Consider the following 23,590-nt stretch of genomic DNA (forward strand, 5'->3'; position numbering starts at 1 on the left):
TCCAATGTGGCTCAGAGCATTTGTGAGCCCATTTGTGTCTTTTTTTGGGGGGGGTGGGGAATCACTCCCCCCAAAAGGACAAGATTCAACAAGGGTGTCCTATCGGAGCTCCTGGCCTTGAGAATCCAATTTTCTTGGCATCATTTATTCGCACCGCAGAAGGCTTAGAACGATGCCAGCTCTGGCTTTGGGGGAAAAAAAGAGATGGTTGGCACCAGGTTTTTTCTTGGAAGCTGTGAGTCACACCAGGAATGCTGGAAGAGGGCAGCCCGCTCTTTTTTTGGCAAGGTATAATGAATAGACGTCCCACCGATCAGATTTTTTTTTCCCTTTGATTTCAAGAGTCCTGAGACGTCTTGGCACAGCTGAATTTTCGGACCCAATTCTGGAGTTTGGTTGGGAAAGAGTTCTCCAAAGGCCAGATTCGACGCCTTCAAGTCTTTCCCAAAACACGGCTCTTACTAAAAGGATACATTTAGGGCAAAAGGTTCCGTTCAAAACTTCTCAATCAGGGCAAGATTCCCTACTCCCGTTGTAGAAGCTACCACCTTCCAGAAGTCAAGCTGAGGGCTGGCTTTTTTGCAAGCTTCTTCTCCTTGTCAGACCAAACCAGCCTGTGAGTTTCAAACTCGCTTTCCTCAAGGAAATCAAAGCGATGTTGTCCAACGGGAAACGGGAGGGAGAGCGCGATTCCGCCCTCCTGGATCGCCGATATCTCCAAAAGGTTGGACTAGAAGACCTCCAAGGTCCCTTCCAACTCCCATTATTCTGTCGGCAGAAACCAGCAGATCCAGCAACCCGCGAAGGTTTGTCCAGAAGAAATTTACAGAGCTCTAAAAAAATAACAAAAAAATAAAAATGGAAAGTTGGTGGATCTGGTGTCCCTTTACAAAGCCAGCCTTACTGGAGTGAGAGGCCATTTTGTTCCCCCCTAACCCTCTCCAGCTCCCATCTTAAATTGCAGAGGTTCCTTGCTGGAGCTACCATCCAGGTACCATCCTGATTTATTATAGTCTATCAGAAAAGGTGAGACACTGATAGAAAAGACAAGGCCACCCGGAACGCTGGCAAAATGCTTTTTACAACCCCTGGGCAGGATGAAGGTTAAGCACCCTGGCCCCAAAGAGGGGAAATGTGCATGTGTGAATGTTCACTTGGGAGACAGAAAAACGTGGATTCCGTTTCAGCCGTATTCCGTCACATTTCTGTGCTGTGGAGAGCGACAGCCTCCTCTATTCTTGCCGTTCGAGTGGAGAAAATTCTGCTTAATGCTGCTTTATCCTTTCCCCCCAAAAAATAAAATAAAATAAAAATGACAGTGTTAGGTCCGTGTTCCTTTACGCCGTAGAAGCTCACCCATCCTTAAAATAAAATAAAAAAATCCAAAATAAATGCTGGTTGGAGGGGGAGAAAAAAAGCAAGCAAGCAAGAGAACAGAGGCCTGCCGTGGCTGAGTTTTAAATTTTGGGGGCAAGCCAGGAAACCACGTTTCCCCGTCGACGCAGAAAGGGCCCAGAAAGGAAGTACAAAACTTTCATATTTTTTTTCCTGCACGATCCTGGCCTGCTGAGTTCTTGGCCTCCCCCTGCACACAAAACCACCCCAAATTTAGGCAGGAGAGGACAACGAAAACAACGCAGCGGTTGGAGGCAGGTGGTTGGCACAGCTGCTTCTTGCAGAAGACCGAGCGAGAAGAACAAGGGGGAGATGGCGGCGGGAGAACGGTTCTTCTTCGCAGTTCTCGGGTGAGTTTTGTTAGCACCGTCACTTCGGATGTTCCTCGGGTTCCCCCCGTTTCGCCTCCCCTGCCTGGAGAAGGAGCCCGTCTCTTCCGGAACTCAAGACCTGCTCCGAAAATGAGGAGGCATCCGCTTGGGCTGGATGGCCTCTTCCAAGGTTGGCGGTCCAGGAATCAACGGAAGCCGGCATGGCTGCTTGGTGGGAATCCCAGGCAGTCGTTCAAAAAAAAGGCAGTCGGGAGATGTAAAGCGACGGTTGGTCGGGATTGTCCCTCGCCAAGGTTAGCAACCGGATTCCACTTTAATGTGTAAAATCTTTGAGAAGCCCGGCCTCTTCTTCAAAGCCTGGAGGAAGAGGAGGAGGGAGGTGTAAGGAATGATAGTCACCTAACAGTTGGGTTGGAAATATATAAACCGAGATAGTCATTTAATACTGTTGTATCTTTAAGAGAATGCTGCAATGGTGATTGGCTGAGGTTCCTCCAACAGCCATAAGATGGAGCCAGAAACCCGGTTTCTCTCTCCTTGCTTTTCTCGTTTTGCCCTTTGCCTGATTGTCATTCTGCTTGGATTGCTGTGAGTCTTGCAACTGTTAGCAAACTCTGTTTACTGAACTCTGTTTATGATAATGGACTTTGTTTTTGGATTTTCCCTGGACTGATACTAACTGCTTTAACCGTGTATGATTTAGACTGTTTGTTGGATTTGTTTAACCCGTTTACTGGAAGTAAAACCTACATTTTACTATTCAGTGTATCTGTATGCTGGTTGTGTGTTATTCAATATCACTCTCACTACGTTTCCCTGAGTGCGCTCATTCTCCTAATGGGGAATACCTCAACAGGAGGAAGTAAAGGAAGGTTGTCTTAGGGCAGAGGTCTCCAAACTTGGCCACTTTAAGACTTGTGGACTTCAACTCCCAGAATTCCCCAGCCGGCATCTCCAAACTCAGCCACTTTTAAGACTTGTGGACTTCAACTCCCAGAATTCCCCAGCCGGCATCTCCAAACTCAGCCACTTTAAGACTTGTGAACTTCAACTCCCAGAATTCCTCAGCTGGCATCTCCAAACTTGGCCACTTTAAGATTTATTTTAAGACTTGACATAGCTGGCTGGAGAATTCTGGGAGTTGAAGTCCACGCATTTGTCTATGGAAATTCTCCATCATCCTTAACCTGGGTTTTTGGTTTATTTTTCCTTTGAAAATGTTTCGCTTCTCATCCAAGAAGCTCCTTCAGAGCTGATGAGAAGAAATATGTTTTCAAAGGAAAAAAAAAAAAAAACTTGAGAAAGTCCAGTTGCCTTTTGGAAAAAAATATCTTTGGAGAAACGTTCACACTTTTTAAAGCGGCCCAAAGTTGAGAAGCATCGGTCTACGGCCAGCTGTCCCCAACCACGCACCCCCCAGAATTCCCAGCTATCACTCAGGGAGTGTATGACACAATTGGGCAAACTGCTTCGAGTCCCGGTTTCAAAGTCACCAAATTTCTTACGTTGTGCAAAGTCTACAAATGGGTCTAACTTGACCTAGTTAAGGATAGAATATTTCTAGCTCAGGGTTGAACGGTGGGGGTCCTTGGTGCTCTCTGAGCTGGGTGGTTTTCTTGCAGACGTTTCATGACCCAACTAGGTATCATCCTCAGTGCTAGAAGGGAGGAGGGTTTGGGGAGAGGAGGAGGAGGAAGAGAAAGGAGAAGGAATGAAAGGAATGAAAGGAAGGGAAGGAAGGGAAGGAAGGGAAGGAAGGAAGGAAGGAAGGAAGGAAGGAAGGAAGGAAGGAAGGAAGGAAGGAAGGAAGGAAGGGGGTCCTTGGTGCTCTCTGAGCTTGGTGGTTTTCTTGCAGACATTTCATGACCCAAGTAGGTAACATCCTCAGTGCTAGAAGGGAGGAGGGTTTGGGAGAGGAGGAGGAGGAAGAGAAAGGAGAAGGAATGAAAGGAAGGAAGGAAGGAAGGAAGGGAAGGGAAGGGAAGGAAGGAAGGGAAGGAAGGAAGGAAGGAAGGAAGGAAGGAAGGAAGGAAGGAAGGAAGGAAGGAAGGGAAGGAAGGAAGGAAGGAAGGAAGGAAGGAAGGAAGGAAGGGGTCCTTGGTGCTCTCTGAGCTTGGTGGTTTTCTTGCAGACATTTCATGACCCAACTAGGTATCATCCTCAGTGCTAGAAGGGGGGGGTTTGGGGAGAGGACGAGGAGGAAGAGAAAGGAGAAGGAATAAAGGAAAGGGAAGGAAGGAAGGAAGGGAAGGAAGGAAGGATTGTGGGGTCCTTGGTGTTCTCTGAGCTGGGTGGTTTTTTGCAGACGTTTCATGACCCAACTAGGTATCATCCTCAGTGCTAGAAGGAGGAGGAGAGGACGAGGAGGAAGAGAAAGGAGAAGGAATAAAGGAAAGGGAAGGAGGAAGGAAGGAAGGAAGGAAGGAAGGAAGGAAGGAAGGAAGGAAGGAAGGGGAAGGAAGGAAGGAAGGAAGGAAAGGAAGGAAGGATTGTGGGGGTCCTTGGTGCTCTCTGAGCTTAGTGTTTTTCTTGTAGACGTTTCATTGCCCATCTAGGTAACATCCTCCGTGCTAGAAGGGAGTGGGGTGTGAGAGGAGGAGGAAGAGCACTGTGGGGTCCTTGGTGCGCTCTGAGCTTGGCTGTTTACTTGCAGACGAAACTAGGCAAATCATCCATGCACAGAGCACGGATGATGTTACCTAGTTGGGTAATGAAACGTCTATAAAAAGAACTACCAAGCTCAGTGACTTAGTGAAGCCTCTTTTTGCAATGCAGCATCTGGAAATACAACATCCTGTCTTCAGTCTCTGCCCTCAAAGGCTTCTCTTCTCAGCCTCTTTTCCACACATCCCCATCAGTTTGCACTACCCAAGTTTCTAGTCCCTGCCACTCAAGGGCTGCGGGCCTGTTATAAGGGGACACCTGCCATCAATAAGCCACAACAAGAGGAATCCTTTTACCTGGAGTTTGTTGATCATTTCATCAAACATTTTCTTGGCCTCCGAACTATTTGGTTCCTTAAAGTAATCGGCAATCCCAACTTGGACCACAATGGATTTCAGGTTCCGGCAAACACCTTGAAGGAGAGAGAACTTGGTTTGATACCGGGGACGCCGAAGGTCGAAAAAGTCAAGATGGCGTCCATGAAGACAAGATGGCGTCCATGAAGTCAAGATGCCGTCCATGAAGACAAGGCACATTAACAACCCTGTGGGGGTCTTTGATCACATGACTGTGGGAGCCATTTTGGCTGTTTTGACACGACACAAACACACCTCGCCACAGCGTGCCCAGGTGCAGCAGGAAGGAAGCATTTAGTCAAATAATTTTATATATACCGTATATAAAAATACTAACAGGATACGCGTGTTTCGCTATGAAACTGTGTGGTCGGGTTTAGTATTTGGGGAGGAAAATAAGGGGATAAAAATTCTGCCTCTGCCTACCAGCCTCCATCGGTATTCACCTGGCAAGCACCCTGTCAGTGTGTGAGAGAGTGGAGGGCTATTTGGAAACTGAAAGAATATTTGCTGGGTGAGCAAGAAGGAGACAGCAAGGAGTCTGGGCAGGGCTTAGCTCAACTGTTCTGTACTAAAAATGCTTGGTGCTCTGAAACGGAACCTCCTCTCCTCTGCCTGTGTTTTGCCTTTGGAAGAGATTTCTTTTCAGGTGGGGAGGGGGAGTAGAACTCCTTAGCATCAGAGCGTGTTAATAATAATAATATAGGAAATACTAAATGCTCTGATGGTCATTTCACAAAATCCTTTCTTAGTGAGCACCTAGAAGCCAAAAGGAACAGACGTGCCAAATTTCAAGTTTGTAGGCTTTACGGTTCTGGAGATTTTGTGATGAGGGGTATTTTGCTTTTATGTATAGAGATATTATATACAGGTGGTCATTGACTTATGACTACTATTGAACCCAGGATTTCTGTTGAGACATGTTCAGTGAGTTTTGTCCAGTTTTGTGCCCTTTCTTGCCTCAGTTGTTAAGGGAATCACTGCAGTTGATAAGTTAATAACATGATTATTAATCTGGCTTCCCCATTGACTTTGCTATCTATCTATCTATCTATCTATCTATCTATCTATCTATCTATCTATCTATCTATCCACCCATCCATCCATCCATCCATCCATCTCCATCCATCCATCCATCTCTATCCATCTCCATCCATCCATCCATCTCTATCCATCTCCATCTATCCATCCATCCATCCATCTCTATCCATCTCCATCCATCCATCTCTATCCATCTCCATCCATCCATCCATCCATCCATCCATCCATCTCCATCCATCCATCCATCCATCCATCTCTATCCATCTCCATCCATCCATCTCTATCCATCTCCATCCATCCATCCATCCATCCATCCATCCATCCATCTCTATCCATCCATCCATCTCATCTCTATCCATCCCATCCATCCATCCATCTCATCCATCTCCATCCATCCATCCATCCATCCATCTCTATCCATCTCCATCTATCCATCCATCCATCCATCCATCCATCCATCTCTATCCATCTCCATCCATCCATCTCTATCCATCTCCATCCATCCATCTCTATCCATCTCCATCCATCTCTATCCATCTCCATCCATCCATCCATCCATCCATCCATCCATCCATCTCCATCCATCCATCTCCATCCATCTCTATCCATCTCCATCCATCCATCTCTATCCATCTCCATCCATCTCTATCCATCTCCATCCATCCATCTCTATCCATCTCCATCCATCCATCCATCCATCCATCCATCCATCCATCTCTATCCATCTCCATCTATCCATCCCTCCATCCATCCATCCATCCATCCATCTCTATCCATCTCCATCCATCCATCTCTATCCATCTCCATCCATCCATCCATCTCCATCCATCCATCTCTATCCATCTCCATCTATCCATCCATCCATCCATCCATCTCCATCCATCCATCTCTATCTATCTCCATCTATCCATCCATCCATCTCCATCCATCCATCTCTATCCATCTCCATCCATCCATCCATCCATCTCTATCCATCTCCATCTATTCATCCATCCATCCATCCATCCATCCATCTCTATCATCTATCTGGATTCACTTAAACCACAATGAGCTGCTTAAAGACCACGGCCAAAAGATTGTAAAATTGAACAAAATGCACTGCTTAGCGACAGAACTTTCCAGTCCCAATGGTGGTGATAAGTCAAGGACAACCATTTGTTCTCCGTGCTGACAGGAACCGCTATTTCTGTTCCTGGCTGCCACGTTCCCAGCGGGTCCGTTTCTCTCAGTTCTCCCAAAATGGAAAATAAAGGTTTGTGCTTTCCTTTGATTAAACGGGGCTGCCAGTTTTTAATTACATCGTTAATCAAGAGTGTGTATCAATCCGTAGAGACAGACGATTTCATAGCAGATTTAAAATCAGCGCCCAGCCTCTTCGGACCAAAGGACAGGAAGATGGGCTGCTGTCGGGCACTTTTACATGAGTTTAATTTAATTTAATTAGCTTTGTTACGGCCAATCCCTTCCAGTGGCTGGCTTATAAAATGCCCCCAAACAATGAAACAATTAAAAAAAAAACCCACATTAAACAGCCAGCCCGGATTAAAAACACCAAGAACAATCAAAGGTAACAAAGCAGAACATAAAATAAAATAAAATAAAAGCACCAAGTTCTTGTACAAGTCAGCTTATGCTCGTTCGCTCAGTGACTGTTTGAAGTTACAACGGCACTGGAAAAAGTGACTTATGACCGTTTTTCACACTTAGGAACATTGCGGTATCTCCGTGGCCACGTGATCAAATATGACCATAATGGCGCCTGCCCTTTATAAGTCATGGCTGTCAGGATTCTGGCAGTTAACCCCCAATTAAATCATGAGTCTCGAGCCAAACTTCCAAAACTTCAAAAGGATTTATTGGGAGTTAACATGTCGGCATGACCTGGGTGTAGCCGACTCTGAGACACGTAATTCACTGTCACCCTTGACCCTGGTTTTCCCCCACCCCCTGGGTGTATCCTAATTCATATCCTCCAATGGGACACGTCCATAGCCCAGAGTCATCAATCAGGCTCTCCAGGTAGATATTTCCTGGGCAGAAACTTCAGTCACCTAGTTACTATCTCTGAAAAACTATTGATGGAATGCGCTTCCGATTTCCAAGCTGCCGCACTGCTCCCCCTTCCCTTTCTGTTGGCCACTCTAAAAAGACCATAGAAATATCTTGAGTTAACAATGATCGTCATAAAATGAATCGGTCACATGACCTTCTTTTTCCTCCCCCAGCAATCATTAAGTGAATGTGAGGACGTAACTGGGAACCCATAGAATAGTTGCAGTTTCGCCCTGAAATGGAAATAAGTCCCGCTTTTCTGCAAAAAAAAGCCCCCCACACTTCTATGACAATGGCATAGGTGTGGCCATGTCGGGAAGCATCCCTGGTGTGGCCACTGGCGCATGGGTGAGTGAGCGGAATGAAGGGCTGGCCTGCCCTACTTCAGATCTAGCTTATAAGTCCCATTTTTCAGATAGGTTGTAACTTTAAATGGTTGCTAAGCAACAGGTTGTAAGTCAAGGACTGCCTTTATCTGGGCTGCATTGTCCAGGCGACCTCTATATGTCAGTCAAAGGACACATAAAATTCTAAAACCCAGGGGTCCTCAAACTTGACTGCTTTCAGACTTAGGGATTTCAACTCCCAGAATTCCTCCTCTAGTCATGTTAGCTCAGGAATTCTGGGAGTTGAAGTCCTCAAGTCCTTAAATGGATGCTGTCAGACAGTTTGAAGGCCCTGGATAGTGATAGATGATAGATGGATGGATGATAGATGAGGAGACGATAGATTGACAGACAGACAGACAGACAGATAGATAGAGATGGATGATATAGATTATATAAAGATCAGACAGATAGATAAAGATAGAGAGAGAGTGTATGGCTTCAAACTTGGCAGCTTGAAGACTTGTGGACTTTAACTCCCAGAATTCCTCCTTAGCCAGTCCACGCTAGCTCAGGAATTCTGGGAATGGATGAGGAGACGATAGATTGACAGACAGACAGACAGATGATAGATAGAAGTCCAAACTTGGAGCAAGTCTTAATCCCAGAATTCCTCCTCCAGGCCAAGTTTGAAGACACTTGCTCTAACACATGGTGTCCAACCTCTGGCCACTTTAAGACTTGTGGACTTCAACTCCCAGAATTCCTGAGCTAGCGTGACTGGAGGAGGAATTCTGGGAGTTGAAGTCCACCGGTATTAAAGGGGCCAGAGGTTGGGCCTCTGTGCCCTAGCTCTTTGCCACCACCTAGTGGCTACGCCCCAGATTTACATCCCCTACTTTTCCCAGCCATACCATCTCTGTCCCATCGTGCAGAGGAGCCCCCTAATTTCTTCCCGGTGCCCTCGATGAGGAGCAGCCACCCCCACTTCAAGAACCCCCTCCCCTTTCCTGAGTTTCTACTCACTGTTGAAATGCAGTAAGGCTTTCGGGGTGACCGGGGTGGACGTCAGAACCAGCATCTCCAGGCCTTTTAAACCTTCCCGACACACCTCAGCCGCCACCTCTTGGTTGACCTCCGTCACGTGGTCCAGCTCCAGCACTTGAAGGCGCATGCAGTTCCGGGCTGACAGGGAAGAAGAAGAAGTAACAACATTGGAGTCTCGGACTGGCCTGGACATTGCCCTGGGTGGTCAAGGGGCCACGGTCCTTGCACACTAAGCTGGTCAAAATTCCCCAGCCAGCATGCTTTAAGATGGGTGGACTTCCACTTCCAGAATTCCCTAGCCATCATGCTTTAAGAGGGGTGGACTTCCACTTCCAGAATTCCCCAGCCATCATAGTTTAAGATGGGTGGACTTCCACTTCCAGAATTCCCCACCTATCATGGTTTAAGATGGGTGGACTTCCCAGAATCCCCAGCCAGAAAGCTTTAAGATAGGTGGACTTCCAGAATTCCCCAGCCATCATAGTTTAAGATGGGTGGACTTCACTCCAGAATTCCCCAGATATCATGGTTTAAGATGGGTGGACTTCCACTTCCAGAATTCCCAGCCATCATAGTTTAAGATGGGTGGACTTCAACTCCCAGAATCCCCCAGCCAGAAAGCTTTAAGATAGGTGGACTTCCACTTCCAGAATTCCCCAGCCATCATAGTTTAAGATGGGTGGACTTCCACTTCCAGAATTCCCCAGCCATCATGGTTTAAGATGGGTGGACTTCAACTCCCAGAATCCCCCAGCCAGAAAGCTTTAAGATGGGTGGACCTTAACTCCCAGAATCTCCCATCCAACAAGCTTTAAGATAGGTGGATTTTAACTCCCAGAATCCCCCAGCCAATGAGCTTTAAGATGAGTGGACTTCAACTCCCAGAATCCCCCAGCCAGAAAGCTTTAAGATGGGTGGACTTCCACTTCCAGAATTCCCCAGCCAGTTGGAGTCCACAACTCTTAAAATGGCCACGTTTTGACACCCCTGCCTTAAACCAGGGCTAGTCTGAAGACTTGAGGAAGCCACCTTCCACGTCTCTTTTCCTTTATTTTTCCTGGGCCAGAAAAAGTCCCAGATCCGGACTTACCTAAGGAAGCCAGTCCCTGCAGGCCGCAGCCGGCTCCTCCGACGCCCAGCGCTCTCAAATGTGGCCAGCAACGTCCAATCATCTGCAGACAACGGTTGCTAAACCTGGTGGGTTGCTGGCTGGAAGATATTTATAAAAGGAGAGAGAGAAGAAAATAATCACGAAGGTCATATCATGGAGATACAAATAGGAGGAGAATCTGTCAACGAAGCTGTGATGACCCAAAGGGGCGTGGCACAAAAGCAACGAAGTCACACAAATAGGTAAAGTCCCTTGAATTCCTCCAACTTGGCCCCCAACGTCCAGTTGTCATTGGCTGGAGAAAAAAAACTCTCCCAAGAACAGTTTTTAAAGGGAAGAAATTCAGTCCGAACCTAAAGTACATCTAGATTATAAATAAAAAAACCAACACAAACCACACTGCAGCAATTAATGAGACAGGGCAGGATAAGGGATTGAAGACGTCAAAAGATAACGAAACACACACAGTTGGGAGGACACCAGAACTCAGATAAGACTTGACGAACAAAGATCATTCATGTTTTGCTTCCAGCAACTTTGCTGTGTGCATTTTGCCTTTTTAAACTGTTTTCCCAGGTGTGGCTAATGAAGGGGATCAGGGCCCTTTCCTCCCCCGTAAACCACACAACTCACATTGCTCCCTTCTCCGTTCCTCCCTGCATGCCCTAGGATGCAGAGGGGGTGGGCCTGGGTCTTTCTCTGAATGCCCAGCCGGACTGTACCCTTCCCCAGTTTCCTCCACAGCCACCGGAGCCACACTCCCACTCCCTGTCAGCTGTTCCACCTCTCCCTCGAAATCAGGGGCATGACAGAAGCTGTCTGGAGCTTCTTCATAGCTAGACCTCCAGATAGCAGGGGCTGGGGACTGGAGGGTTTCCAAAAGGGAAAAGAAGAGACAGGTGAATGTCCGTGGGTGCTTCTTACCAAGGATGGAGAGGTGCCACCTGCAGAGAGATGATATCTCGGCAACCTGCTCCCAAGGCCCAGATGACTTCATGGCCGACAGGATCAGTGGAGCTCCTGGAACGAGAAAACACAAAGGGAAAGAAAAAGAAAAAAAAGATGAATTCTACTGGAAAATTGGCACAAATTAAGGATTAGATGGTGGTAGAGGGGCTGTGTAGGAAAACAAATACTGATTTTTGTCTGGTTTTTTGTTTTTTTAAATCACAGAACGAGGGCAGAGTTGGAGAGAATAGATTTGCAACTCAGTGTGGCGGGTCAGCAGTTGTCTGATCTGGACCTTCTCAGAGGTAGGCCCTGGGGTGGGAGTCAACCGGTATAATAACCAGTTCAGTGAGGGTGCGATTTGCGTGCGCGGCATTGGAAAAACCGTCTTCTCCTGCAAGCCCTGGGTGCAACATAGGGCATGCGCGGTAATCAGCTGTGCTGCACAGAGCAACGAGGTTGAAAAAGCATGGAATCAAGGACAGCCTAGAACCCGGGCGGGCGTGTGGGCCAAATAGAAGAACAGAAGATCGTTGGAGCGAACCGGTTGCCTCTCAGCTGATCGTCGGAACGACTGGTTCGTTTGAACTGTTAGCACCCCACCTCTTGGGCATTATTTGTAAATAAGCCAGACTTACTACCGTGTTTCTCCAACAATACGGCCTCCACCAATAGGAAGGACCAGCATGATTTGTAGGCATGAGGTGCAATTAAGCCTCGCCCCCCTAAATGTAGGCCTATTTAAACCATGCGTTTCCCCGCCATTTCTCACATCGTTCGTTAGAACGACACGAGGTGAAGAGAAACGGGCGGGAAGGGCAGGGTGGGGAGAAAACTTGCCTTTAGGAGGGCCCTGCAGGTAGCCGAGGCTAGAATACCCCGATAGCCGATAGAAGCTCCCCGAAGGCAGAGTCCCCAGCCGCTTCGGGGCGTGGCGTGGCTGCCCGCGTCCCCTCGCCATGAGGCAGTGTCTTTCAGGTGATGGAAGCTCCCCAAGGGCAGTCACCAGCCACTTCGATCGATAAAAGCGGCCTCGTGACGAGGGGAGTGTGCGTGGGTGCTCGCCCCGAGGCCGCTTCTACTGGCCGATCGAAGTGGCTGGTGATTCATAAATTCATTTATAAAAAAACACAACTTTATAAAACTAGCTTGGGCTTTTTATTGTCAAGTTGCATGACCCAGTTCCCCGCTAGAGAAGAGCCTAAAAATAAGCAAGCATGAATTATCTGGAAAAATCCATCTGCCTCTCCTAGAGCCGCCACAGCCAAGGCTCCCGAATTGTTTGGCGTGGCCTTAATTAAAGGGATGAGTCATCCCGACAGATTAGAAAACTGCCAACTTCTGCAGGTACATTCTGACTATCCGGAGTGGAAAAAAAAGAGGGAGTGGAGGATGGAACAGCTGCACCCAGAAGGATCACAGATCCAATGCAATGCATTGCTCCCAGCCAGACCGTTAAACCTGGATTAAATATCATCCTTGACCTATGACTACCATTGAGCCCAAGGTTTCCGTGACTAAGCAAGACAGTCATTAAATGAGTGTCAACTCATAAAACATCCCTATGCCTGTTTTAGTAATTGCCACAAAAAAAGAAAGGGGGGAAGGAATGGAGATCTGGAAGGGCAGTGCAGCAAAGCGAAAGTACATTCCAACTCTTATCTTTAAAAAACTGTAACTAAACTACCAGAGTTTTTGCCCATGAATATATTTAATTCGAGAATGTGATTGATGACAACCAGGCTGTGAACATGCTCAATTGGAGAATCTGATTTATGATGCATCCGGGGGGAGGGAGGGGGGAAACAGGGTCACAGGGGACTGTAAACCTTTCTCCTGCTTTTGACTGCATGCAAGGAAAGCAGCCAAAGTCTTTCTTTCTCTCCCCCAAACTCCGCCAGAAATAAGTCCTTGGGGCCCTGCAAGGCCTCCTGCTCCAAGAAGCTGCGCCGGCACAACAAGTCTCACAAAGACTCATTTCTGGTGGAGTTTGGGGGAGAGAAAGAAAGACTTCTGCTGCTTCTGCTGTTTTCCTTGCATGAAGCCAAAAGTCTCTCCCTTTCTCTCTCTCTTTCCCCCTGAGAACGGAGCTGGAGACGGTCTCCTGCGATCCCAATTAAAGAATGATCTCCGTTGGTAGGAAAACGGGGTGGGGGATTTTCCTGCAGACTTTTTGGGGGGATTTTCCTCAGCGTCTCTGGTCCGCAGGATTTAAAATGATGAGTTTGGTGCAGTGGTGGGATTCAAATTTTTTTTTTACTACCGGTTCTGTGGGTGTGGCTTGGTGGGCATGTCAAGGGAAGGATACTGTAAAATCTCCAGCCAGAGGTGGGATTTGCCGGTTCTCCGAACTACTCAAAATTTCCGCTACTGGTTCTCCAGAACTGGTCAGAACCTGCTGAATATACCACCTCCGGTTTGGTGGTCCCTGAGGTCCAAAAGGTTGGCGACCCCTGATCTGGACCACGTTCTACCTCACCAAAGCTCTGATGTGGGGCAAGGAAGGACCAGGGGAATGATAGATGATCTCTAGAACAGGCTGTCCACACATGAAGCCCTCTTAGATAACAAAAAAGAATTTAATCTCCAGGCAGGCTGAGTATAAAGAATGGCAGGAACGGAGATGCCAACTCAACAGATGCCCGGGGTGTTGTGTGTTTCCTTTCACGCCATCTACCCTTGAAAAAAAAATGTCTGCAATGGAGAAATTGTTCCATGCTCTCCTCCCTCCTGCCAGCTCTGTGTCCCCGGCACCCTCTATTCTTAGAAGCGGTGCCATGTCTGAATGCCACCTCAAGCCTGGGCCTCTCCGCAGCCACCCTTGACAAGCGCCTGGTTGCCTCTACGCTGCTAATTTCCTTCGGCAGAAGCAACAACGGTGCAGCAAAATGAGTCAGAGAAGGGTTGCAAAACCCGGCAACGACGCGGGAATTAAAATCATCTCCCACGCCTGAATCACGGAGGCAAAAATGAATGAGATCAAAACCTAAACAGAACAAAACAAGGAGTTGGAAGGGACCTTGGAGGTCTTCTAGTCCAACCGCCCCGCTCTGCTCAGGAAAGATTGAGAACGGGCTACAGTGCAGGTGGGTCCTCAGTTTACGACCACGATGGAGCCCAAAGTTTCTGTTGCTTAAGAGAGAGAGAGACAGCAAAGTGAATTTTGTCCCATTTTACGGTGGTTAAAGGTATGAGGCTTGTCTGAAAGTCGCAAAAAGGGAATCACATGATCCCAGGACACTGGAACCGTCATAAATACACGCCAGTTGCCAAGCGTTGGAATTCCAAGCAGGGATTGGACAACCCCTTTGTCTGGAACAGTGTAGGTATAGGGTGTCCTGCCTGGGCAGGGGTTGGACTAGATGACCTCCAGGTTCCATTCCTCTGTTATTCTTTGATTCTATATTTTGAGGGCTGCCCCCTCCTTCCCCCCCCGCCTCACAGTGCCTGATTCCAGCTGGGCTAAATTACAAGGTGCCTCCCTCCAAGCTTGACAGCACAATAACCCATCACAACCCACTGGAGCGCTCGGCTCCTTGGCGGTGCCAACGATGCCAAGGACAAAGCCCCAGCGAGGGAGCCCGTGTGTGTGTGTGTGTGTGTGTGTGTGTGTGTGTGTGTGCGCCGCCACCCCCAGTCTTTTGTTCTCTTGCTGCTTCTCCAGCCCCGACGGAGGGAGTAAAAAGGCTGTGATTATTTCACACCGCCTCTCTCTTCTCCGTGCGGTGCCAAGGACTGTCTGGTTGGCATCGGTGCCAGCTCTGCCGTTGTTCTCCCCGGGGACTCAGATACTCTGGGGAGTAGGGCTTCAATTTTGCAGCAGAGCACACCGAAAACACAACTGACGGGGCAGGGGCTCCTCCTGTTTCCATTTTCATTGGTCCCAATATGGGCCACCCTCAACTTACGACCACCACGGAGTCCAACATTTTCATGGCTAAGAGAAACGGTGAAGTGAGGTGGGTTTTTTTTTGCCCCATTTTATGTTTCTTGCCACAGTTATTAAGCGAATCCATTACAGTTGTTAAGTTAGGAGCCTGGGTTGTTAAGCGAATCTGGCTTCCTCATGGACTTTAGAAGGTCGCAAAAGGGGATCGCGTGACCTCCGGGACACTGGAACTGCCGTAAGTACATGCCAGTTGCCAAACATCAGAATTTTGATTGACCATAGGGAAGCTGCAATGGTCATTAAGCGGGACAGCCATATGTCACTTTTTGTTAATGTCATCGTAACTTCTAACGGTCACTAAACGAGTGGTTTTTCAGAACTACTTGTAAGTTGGAGAAACGTAAGGAGCCTAGACTAATTCCTCTCTTGACTCTGCCATCAGCATTTCCTCTCTTTCTCCTACAGCATGCTCTGACCAAGGCTTCCAAGACCGTAATTATGCACATGCTTATCTTAAAAACAACTCTTGTTTTATTGCAACGCTGGGAATTATTTTCATTCCCAGCCTGTAATGAATCTCAAACAGTCCCTCAAGATAAGCACCCACCTTTCTTCCCTGTGAAGTGCTGCCAATAACAGAAGTGAACTAGGAAAAAAAATCCAACCGAAGTACAAAGAGCTTCAAGAAAGAATCTGAACCGATTGAACGACCTTGCTTCCTGCAAAGGTTTCATCATCTTGGCCTGACTTTTATCCCTTAGGGGAGGGGCAATCACCTCCCAGCCTTACTCCTGAGTTGCCCCTTTTGTCTCAGCTGCTCTCGCCTTCTAGCAGCTCTGTGCATACGCGCACTGGGAACAGGCTCCCTTGGGTCCTCTGCCTCGCTGCTACCGGACTCCATGGGCTCCGGACTCAGCACCCCACTCCCAGATGGTCGTCCCACTCGTCCGAGTCCTGTCCAGACCTGGATTGGTCCCTTTTCTTCCCCACTGTCCGATTCCACTGCCGGCGAACCACAACACTGCAGCTCAATCTTGCTTAAGACCTTCTTGGTCAAACTGGGTCAACCTTGGGCTGAGGTTGGCCAAACCGAACAGGCTCAGTCCTTCTCCTCAGAACGAGAAACTCTGATTTGGGTTGGAGGTCCCCAACGGCCCCCGCTTACCGGTAGGTGACGGCTTGGAGAGCTCGACAGTAGCAGCTGGCCAGCCAGAGGGAACGATCCGTCAAAATGTTGGGGCAGTGGGAAACCCGTAGGATCAAGAGGTTACTCCCAGAGGCTTTGAGTAAGGACTCCAGTCCCGCTTCAAGGCATCCCCTAGCAAATCCCCCCAAAAAGGAAGAGAGAAAAAAATTACAAATTATTTAAATCTCTTGTGGCTCTCGTGGTTTTCTCATAGTGAGCCTTTTCTGCAAGTTAAAAACTCTTCAGAGGAACAAGGATTAAACCAATATGAAACCACGTTGATCAGCTGCGGGGCTAAATTAGACCGTGATTTGTTCTCATGTTGTGTTTGAAAAATCCTGTTTTTGATTTCCAACATTCTCAACTTACTGCAGTGTCGATTGCTGAGAAAATTGAGGGGGGAAAATATTAATGCAACTTATTTGGAAAAGGAATGATTTAAATCCGCGTTTTCCAAACTTTGCCATTTTAAGATGTGTGGACTTCAACTCCCAGAATTCCCTATCCAGCACTTGTGGACTTCAATTCCCAGAATTCCCCACTCAGCTTATGTAGACTTCAACTCCCAGAATTCCCCAGGAAGCACATGTGGACTTCAACTCCCAGAATCCCCCAGGAAGCACATGTGGACTTCAACTCCCAGAATTCCCCAGCAGCATCCTGGCTGGGGAATTCTGGGAATTGAAGTCCATATAGCTTATGAAGAAGCTGAGAAATACTATTTAGAAGGAAACAAGTTTTGAAAACGTTTTTGAAATAGGTCCAGCCGGCCATGACCATTGGAGAAATATTTCCTACAGTGAGTTCAAATGCTTAGTTCCAAGTCATTGACGAACTACAGCCTTCCCAGTGGAACCTGAGAGCCGTGCTGGTTGGGGATGATGGGAATCTTTGTACCAGGTGTTATGATGTTTCAATTTATTAACAACTGCCCACCTAACCACCAAGAACCTCTCAGTGGCAAACCAATGAGAACAGAAAATTGCATTAAAACGAAAACCCAACGGAAACGCCACTGAAAACACCAACTACTAGACCCCTGAGCCCCTGCCAGAACCCCTAAAACTAGCCTGCCAACAGCAGTGGCTGATGGTCTTTGGCAGTTACCTGGAACATGTCAGGAGCTCCTCTCCTGACCCAGGAAAAGTGGGGGACACTGGATTGTACGGCCAGTCTCCCCACGTTCTATAGATATTATCAGAATTGCAGAGTTGGAAAGGACCTCAGAGGTCTTCTAGTCCAACCCCCTGTTCAAGCAGGAGACCCTATGCCATTTCAGACAACTGGCTGTCCAGTCTCTTTCTTAAAACCCTCCAGTGATGGAGCACCTACAACTTCTGGTGGCAGACTGTTCCACTGGTTAATTGTTATAATTGTCAGGAATTTCTCCTTAGTTCTAGGTTGCTTTTCTCCTCGATTAGTTTCCATCCATTGCTTCTCGTCCAGCCTTCAGGTGCTTTCGAGAATAGATGGACCCCCTCCTCTCCTTTGAGGCAGCCATTCAGATATTGGAAGACCGCCATCTTCCTCACCGTGTGCTTTTCATGTAATCCTCCTTCGTCTCCTTCTTCCCCCTTTGCCTGGGCTTGAGATTTTGGAGGGTGAGAGAATGCGTCTGGGTGCACCACTGTGACAGCATAACCAGGAACTGTGCAAGAAAAATAAAAATAGAGAAAATAACTTGTCAGGGAATTGCACAGCCGGTGTCCAAATGGAATCAGAGATACCGGCACGAGCTTGTAGTTTTCTCTAAATCGATGTATTTTACATTTACAGGTAGTCCTCGACTTACGACTATGATTCAGCCCAAAATTTCTGTTGCTAAGCGAGACCTATACCAAGTGAGTTTTGCACCACCTTTCTTGCCACCGTCGTTAAGTGAATAGCTGCAGTGTTTAAGTTAGTCACATGGTTGTTAAGGGAATCTGGCTTCCCCATTGATTTGGCTTGTCGGAAGGTGGCCAAAGCGGATAACAGTGATCCCGGGACACTGTGACCCGTCATAAATGTGAGTCATTGGCCAAGCGTCTGAATTTTGTTCTCGGGGAAGCTGTAATGGTTGTAAGTGTCAAAAAACGGTCACAAGTCACTTTTTTCAATTATGTGGTAACTTCGAATCATCACTAAATGGTTGTAAGTTGAGGACTATCAGTATATATATGCAACAAACAAACAAGAGAGTCAGGTACATTGCTACATCATGAGGTAAATCGTGAGGTAAATCGTGAGGTAAACCGTGAGGTAAACCATGAGGTAAACCATGAGGTAAATCGTGAAGGTAAATCGTGAAGGTAAATCATGAGGTAAATCGTGAGGTAAACTGTGAGGTAAACCATGAGGTAAATCATGAGGTAAATCGTGAGGTAAATTGTGAGGTAAATCGTGAGGTAAACCGTGAGGTAAACCATGAGGTAAATCGTGAAGGTAAATCGTGAGGTAAATCACAGAACAGTATACAGAACACACAGAAGGGGAAAAAAGGCGGCGGGGGGAGGAGAAAACTCCCCTTTTACACCCAACAACCAATCATAATGTAGATTGCCTCATGCAGGAGCCTGTACTCTCCAGTTAACCAACTATAATGGTCTGTTCTGGCTCATTATACTGTACACTGTAATCTTTAATAAGATTAAATATCCTATTTTGTCTTTGCTATTTTGCAAAGATACTGAAGAAAAAAAGAGAGTAATGGCCTCCAGAACATGGGTCTGCTTTGCAACTACAATAAACTGATATAAGTAGTCCTTGGTTTACAACACGTCTTTCCGTGACTGTTCAAAGTTACAACATCACTGGAAAAAAAAGTGACGCATGACTGTTTTCTCACACTGTTTTCTCAGTGCCTCCCCAGTCATGTGAACAAAATTCAGATGCTTGGCAATTGACTCAGATTTATGACTGTATCCTGGGGTCACATGATCTCCTTTGGCGACCTTCTCCCAAGCAAAGTCAATGGGGAAGCCAGATTCCCTTTGCAACTGTGTTTACTAACTGAACGGCTGCAGGGATTCACTTAACAACCACAGCAAGAAAGGTCGTAAAACGGGGCAGAACTAACAGAACCACTGAACCTCACAGAGATTTGGGGCTCTGTTGTGAGCTCGGGTGGAGGACTACCTCCATTTTATGGAACGGAGTAGGACCCAGAGTTAGATTAGCATCCCGGCTTGACTGCTGCAAGAAGTTCAACAAGGAGCTACCCTTGAACACTATCCACAGGCATCCGTTGGCATTAAAAAAAAAAGACCACTATGTTACATCCTGAGCCACCGTATTGCAATACATCACATCCATGTTGTGTACGTTGTTTGCTAGACACAATCCAAGGCCTTGGTTTTGGTCTCTAAAAGGGACCAAGGGGCCTGTTTAAGAAATAAGCTACCTTGGAACCGAGTTTGGTTTTAAGGTTGTGGGGAGCGGGCTCTGAAGGATGCAGAGAAGCCTCGTTATCGGAATTCAGAGTGTTTGAGTTCATGAATAGTTCATTTTAACTGGTTTTTTAAAAAATGGGATGTTAAGTTTTGTTCTTTTATGGTGAGCTGCTGGCGTGCGTTCAATGAGCAGGAAGTTGGGACAGAGCGAGTAAATAAAGACATTGGCAATTAACATGGGGTAAATATTGAATCAAGAAAAAAGAAGTATAAGCCATGTATCAAATCCAGACCGCCACCAGGTAAAATAAATATTCCACGCAAGTCCATTCGACACAGCCAATTTTTTTCAGAATGATATGCACAATTTTTTTTTTTGCTTCGGCTTGGAAGCTGGAATGAGAGCCCGGGATGAGGTGAAAAAGGGAACATCAATTCACACAACATCCAGAAAACCCTCCGAGACTCCGGGGAAGCTTGTGCCGCGAATATCGGTACAGGTAGTCCTTGGCTTAGTTACAACCATTTGTTTAGTGACCATTCCAAGTTACAATGGCAACATGGGTGGGATTCAAAAATCCCAGCAACCGGAGTTTCCGGTTTGTCGGCTTCGCGAGCGGTAGGGATTCGCGGAGCTGCGCGATCCTGCCGCGCTAGCCGTTTTGGGGCTCCGGCCGGACGGGTGCGGAGCAAGGCTGCCCTGCAGGGGTAGCTGAAGGTAAGGGGATCCGGAGGAAGGGTTTGGGGTGTTGCAGACCCCTCCTGGCCGGCAGAACCCCCTGTTACCAGGATTGTGCAGCGGCGGTCCGTAATGGCCGCCACAAAGAAGTTGACAGCCGGGCAAGTATGCGCAGGAGGAAGAAGAGAAAGTTATTGAAAGTGAAAGTTATTCTTGGTCGACCCAGGGCTTTGAGATTTATCTAATTTAATTCCTGGAAAAGATGGTTTTCTGATGATTTCTTCCACAAGAGAAAAAAAGCGGCTATTTTGAGGTGCTGAAGGAAAGTTTACTCTCCTCCCGACGGAATTAAGCCGGAAGGGAGAGAATAAAGAAAATATATAAATTTGGATCCTGTTGGAGGAGATGCCTTGAAGACTTGAGGACAGAAATACAATCTTAATAAGGCTTTAAAATATAGATTTGGATTCTTTTTTTTATTTGTTTGATACCACCCTGGAAGAGGAAGGGGGAATTTTTGGCTTGCTTGGATTTATTGAGGATTGTGGATTTTGGGATTGTTTTGCCTTTCTCTCGAATATTTGGTTGGTGTAAGAAGAAAGAGGAATAAAGAAAAGAAAAGATTTATCTATAATGGCTTTCCTTTTGAAGACCTGAGGGATGAATATGAGCAAACAAAAGCAGCCTGCAAAGATGGCATGGAAAAAGCTTTTCTATTTCTAGAAATGGCGTTGGTTAATTACCAACAGACAATGGAACAGATGGAAACGGAAGAAGAACAACAAGGAAGAGACGAAGACGCCATCTTCATTGAATCCCAAAACTTATTTAAGGAAGAAGGAAGGAAGAGAGCAAGGAAAATGAAGGACTTAAGATCTAAAAAAACATTTAAGAAAGAGAAAAATATGATGCAAAGTAAATATAATGATAACAAACAAGAGAAAAAGGGAACACAACAGAGAAGGGATCCCAGCAAGGCAGAGGTTAGAAGAAGAAGGGGGGTAGGAAGATTTGGTGGGGAAGAAAGAAAGGGGAAAGGCGGAGAAAAGCCTCAAAGTTTTAAAATTGGATGGGAGAAGAGGATTTTTTTAGAGACAAAGGATGAAATATAAATTTCTGTAAGAAAGATTCTGCTAAGGTACAGAAGATGGTATTGTAACATTTATATTTGAAATAGTAAATTAGAATGGTTTAAGATTTAATAAGAAATTAAAATGTTGAAGTTTTTAATAATGATTGATTTTTAAAATGTAATAAAATATCGAAGGAAAGGAGGATACAATGTTTTTAAACATTTTTGGTGGATAGAATGTACCAAGCAGAACCAAATTGGGTATTTGTTATGCTGAATGTTAATTTTACTAACTTAGGGGGAGGATAGAAAGGCATCATACTCTGATTAGTGATTTCAGGAGAAATTTTTTTTACTATAAGAAGAGATAGAGGGATAAATGAATGGGCAAAAGATACAAATTTAATGATTTAATTAAGATGGATTAAATAAGATAGAAATGTGAAGAGTGATATGTGCTATTATTTTAACCCATGCAAAGAGAGGTAACTGGGGCCAAGGTACTTTACTAAAAGATTTTTTTTATGTTTGTTTGTGTTTGTTTGTGTTTTATGAGAATATTGGGGAAATTATTGTAGAAAGACAGGGAAAGATTTAATATGTAATGATTTGTTTGTTGTTGAAACTTTTAATAAAACTTGTTTTAAAAAAAAAAAAAAAAAAAAAAAAAATCCCAGCAACCGGTTCACTGCCTGGTTGCTGGGTGGGCAGGGCCGACTGGAACGGGCCTGTTTCCCGCTTCCCGTGGGCCTCTGGAGCCCGGGGGAGGCAGTTTTCATCCTCCCAAGGGTCCAGAGGCCTCCCCCTGGGCCTCTGGGAGGGTGAAAACAGTCTCCCCCAGACTCTGGAGGCTCTCCGAAAGCTGGAAACAGGCCCGTTTCCAGACTTTCAGAAGGCCTGTTTTTCCCTCTCCCAGAGAATACCGGTTCAGCGAACCAGCTGTAACTTTAACATCCGGTTCCCTCGAACCGGTCTGAACCGGTAGAATCCCACCTCTGAACGGCACTGAAAAAAAAAAGATTTACAACAATGGTTACAGCCTCCCACGTGATGCAAATTGATATATTCGGCAACTGGCATATACAGCTAGGCCTCGACTTATAACCCCAACTGAGCCCAACATTTACGTTGCTAAGTGAGGCAATTACTGAGTTTTGCCCCCGTTTACAACCTTTCGTGCCACAGTTGTTAAGCGAATCGCTGCTGTGACTAAGTTGGTAACACGGTCGTTAAGCGAATCTGGCTTCCCCCTTGATTTCGCTTGTCAGACGGTGGGCAAAAGGGGGATCGTGTGACACCCCCCCCGGGGTCACACTGTGACCGTCGTAAATATGAGCCAGTTTCCGAGCATCCCAATTTGGATCACCTGGCCATGAGGCCCCTGCGATGGTCGTAGACACGAAAAACAGTCATAATTGTGCTGTCGTAACTTCGGTCACTAAATGAATGGTTGTTAAGTCGAGGAGTACCTATAATAAAAGACAAGAACCTCCAATAACAGGAGCAGAAGGCTCTGCTTCACCTTTGAGGAGACTCTGGCATTTTCCAGCAAGACCCTGGTCCAGACTGCGGGGTGCCGTGCCACAAATTTCCAGTCCTTGCAGACTTCGGCGGCCCTCAGCAGGGTCTTGGTGTCGAGGTACGTGAAGATGCAGAAGAGGGCAGCCCGCATCTTCAGGATCTCCGGGCTGATCACCTCGTTGGAACGGGAGGTGCTTCCTCTCTCCGGCCGGCCCGCTTTTCCAGCATCGGACCTGGCTGGGACGCAAAAAATGATTAATTATATTTATATGCAGCTCACCTCACTGCCAAAATCCCCTTTCCTTCCCCATCCCACTAACCTGCTTTCCAGCTCTGTTCTCCTGTGCAGGGCAACCAAAGAAGACCCAGCCAATCAGCTGGGACTCAAAGGGAGGCGGAGAAGAGAATGGGGCAGGGCCAGAGGTAGGATTGGCCGGTTCTCCCAACTACTCAAAATTTCCGCTATCGATTCTCCAGAACTGGTCCGAACCAGCTGAATACCACCTCTGTAGCTGGATACCCTTAGTTCGCTACGAAACTATGTGGCTGGGCTGTTTTTGGGGAGGAAGATAAGGGAGGAAAAATTCTGCCTCTGCGTAC

At 46.7% G+C, this 23,590-nt stretch overlaps 1 protein-coding gene across 1 annotated transcript in view; it reads right to left on the reverse strand.

Annotated features, from left to right (window-relative positions):
* Positions 1–1,973: 1,973 nt before the first annotated feature.
* The window catches only part of FBXO41 (F-box protein 41), a 36,396-nt gene continuing 14,779 nt past the window's right edge, over positions 1,974–23,590 (reverse strand). The window contains exons 5-12 of the mRNA XM_087962632.1: positions 22,992–23,227; positions 17,880–17,995; positions 16,327–16,479; positions 11,249–11,344; positions 10,304–10,422; positions 9,193–9,351; positions 4,688–4,803; positions 1,974–2,084 (exon numbers count right to left, since the gene is read on the reverse strand). Of these exons, the coding sequence (XP_087818758.1) occupies positions 2,022–2,084; positions 4,688–4,803; positions 9,193–9,351; positions 10,304–10,422; positions 11,249–11,344; positions 16,327–16,479; positions 17,880–17,995; positions 22,992–23,227 (1,058 nt within the window). The 3' untranslated portion in view covers positions 1,974–2,021. The remainder of the gene's footprint in view (positions 2,085–4,687; positions 4,804–9,192; positions 9,352–10,303; positions 10,423–11,248; positions 11,345–16,326; positions 16,480–17,879; positions 17,996–22,991; positions 23,228–23,590) is intronic.

The sequence above is a fragment of the Notechis scutatus genome, chromosome 4, assembly GCF_049901735.1.
Source record: "Notechis scutatus isolate UNSWTSFEM ecotype Mainland chromosome 4, rNotScu1.2, whole genome shotgun sequence".
NCBI lineage: Eukaryota > Metazoa > Chordata > Lepidosauria > Squamata > Elapidae > Notechis > Notechis scutatus.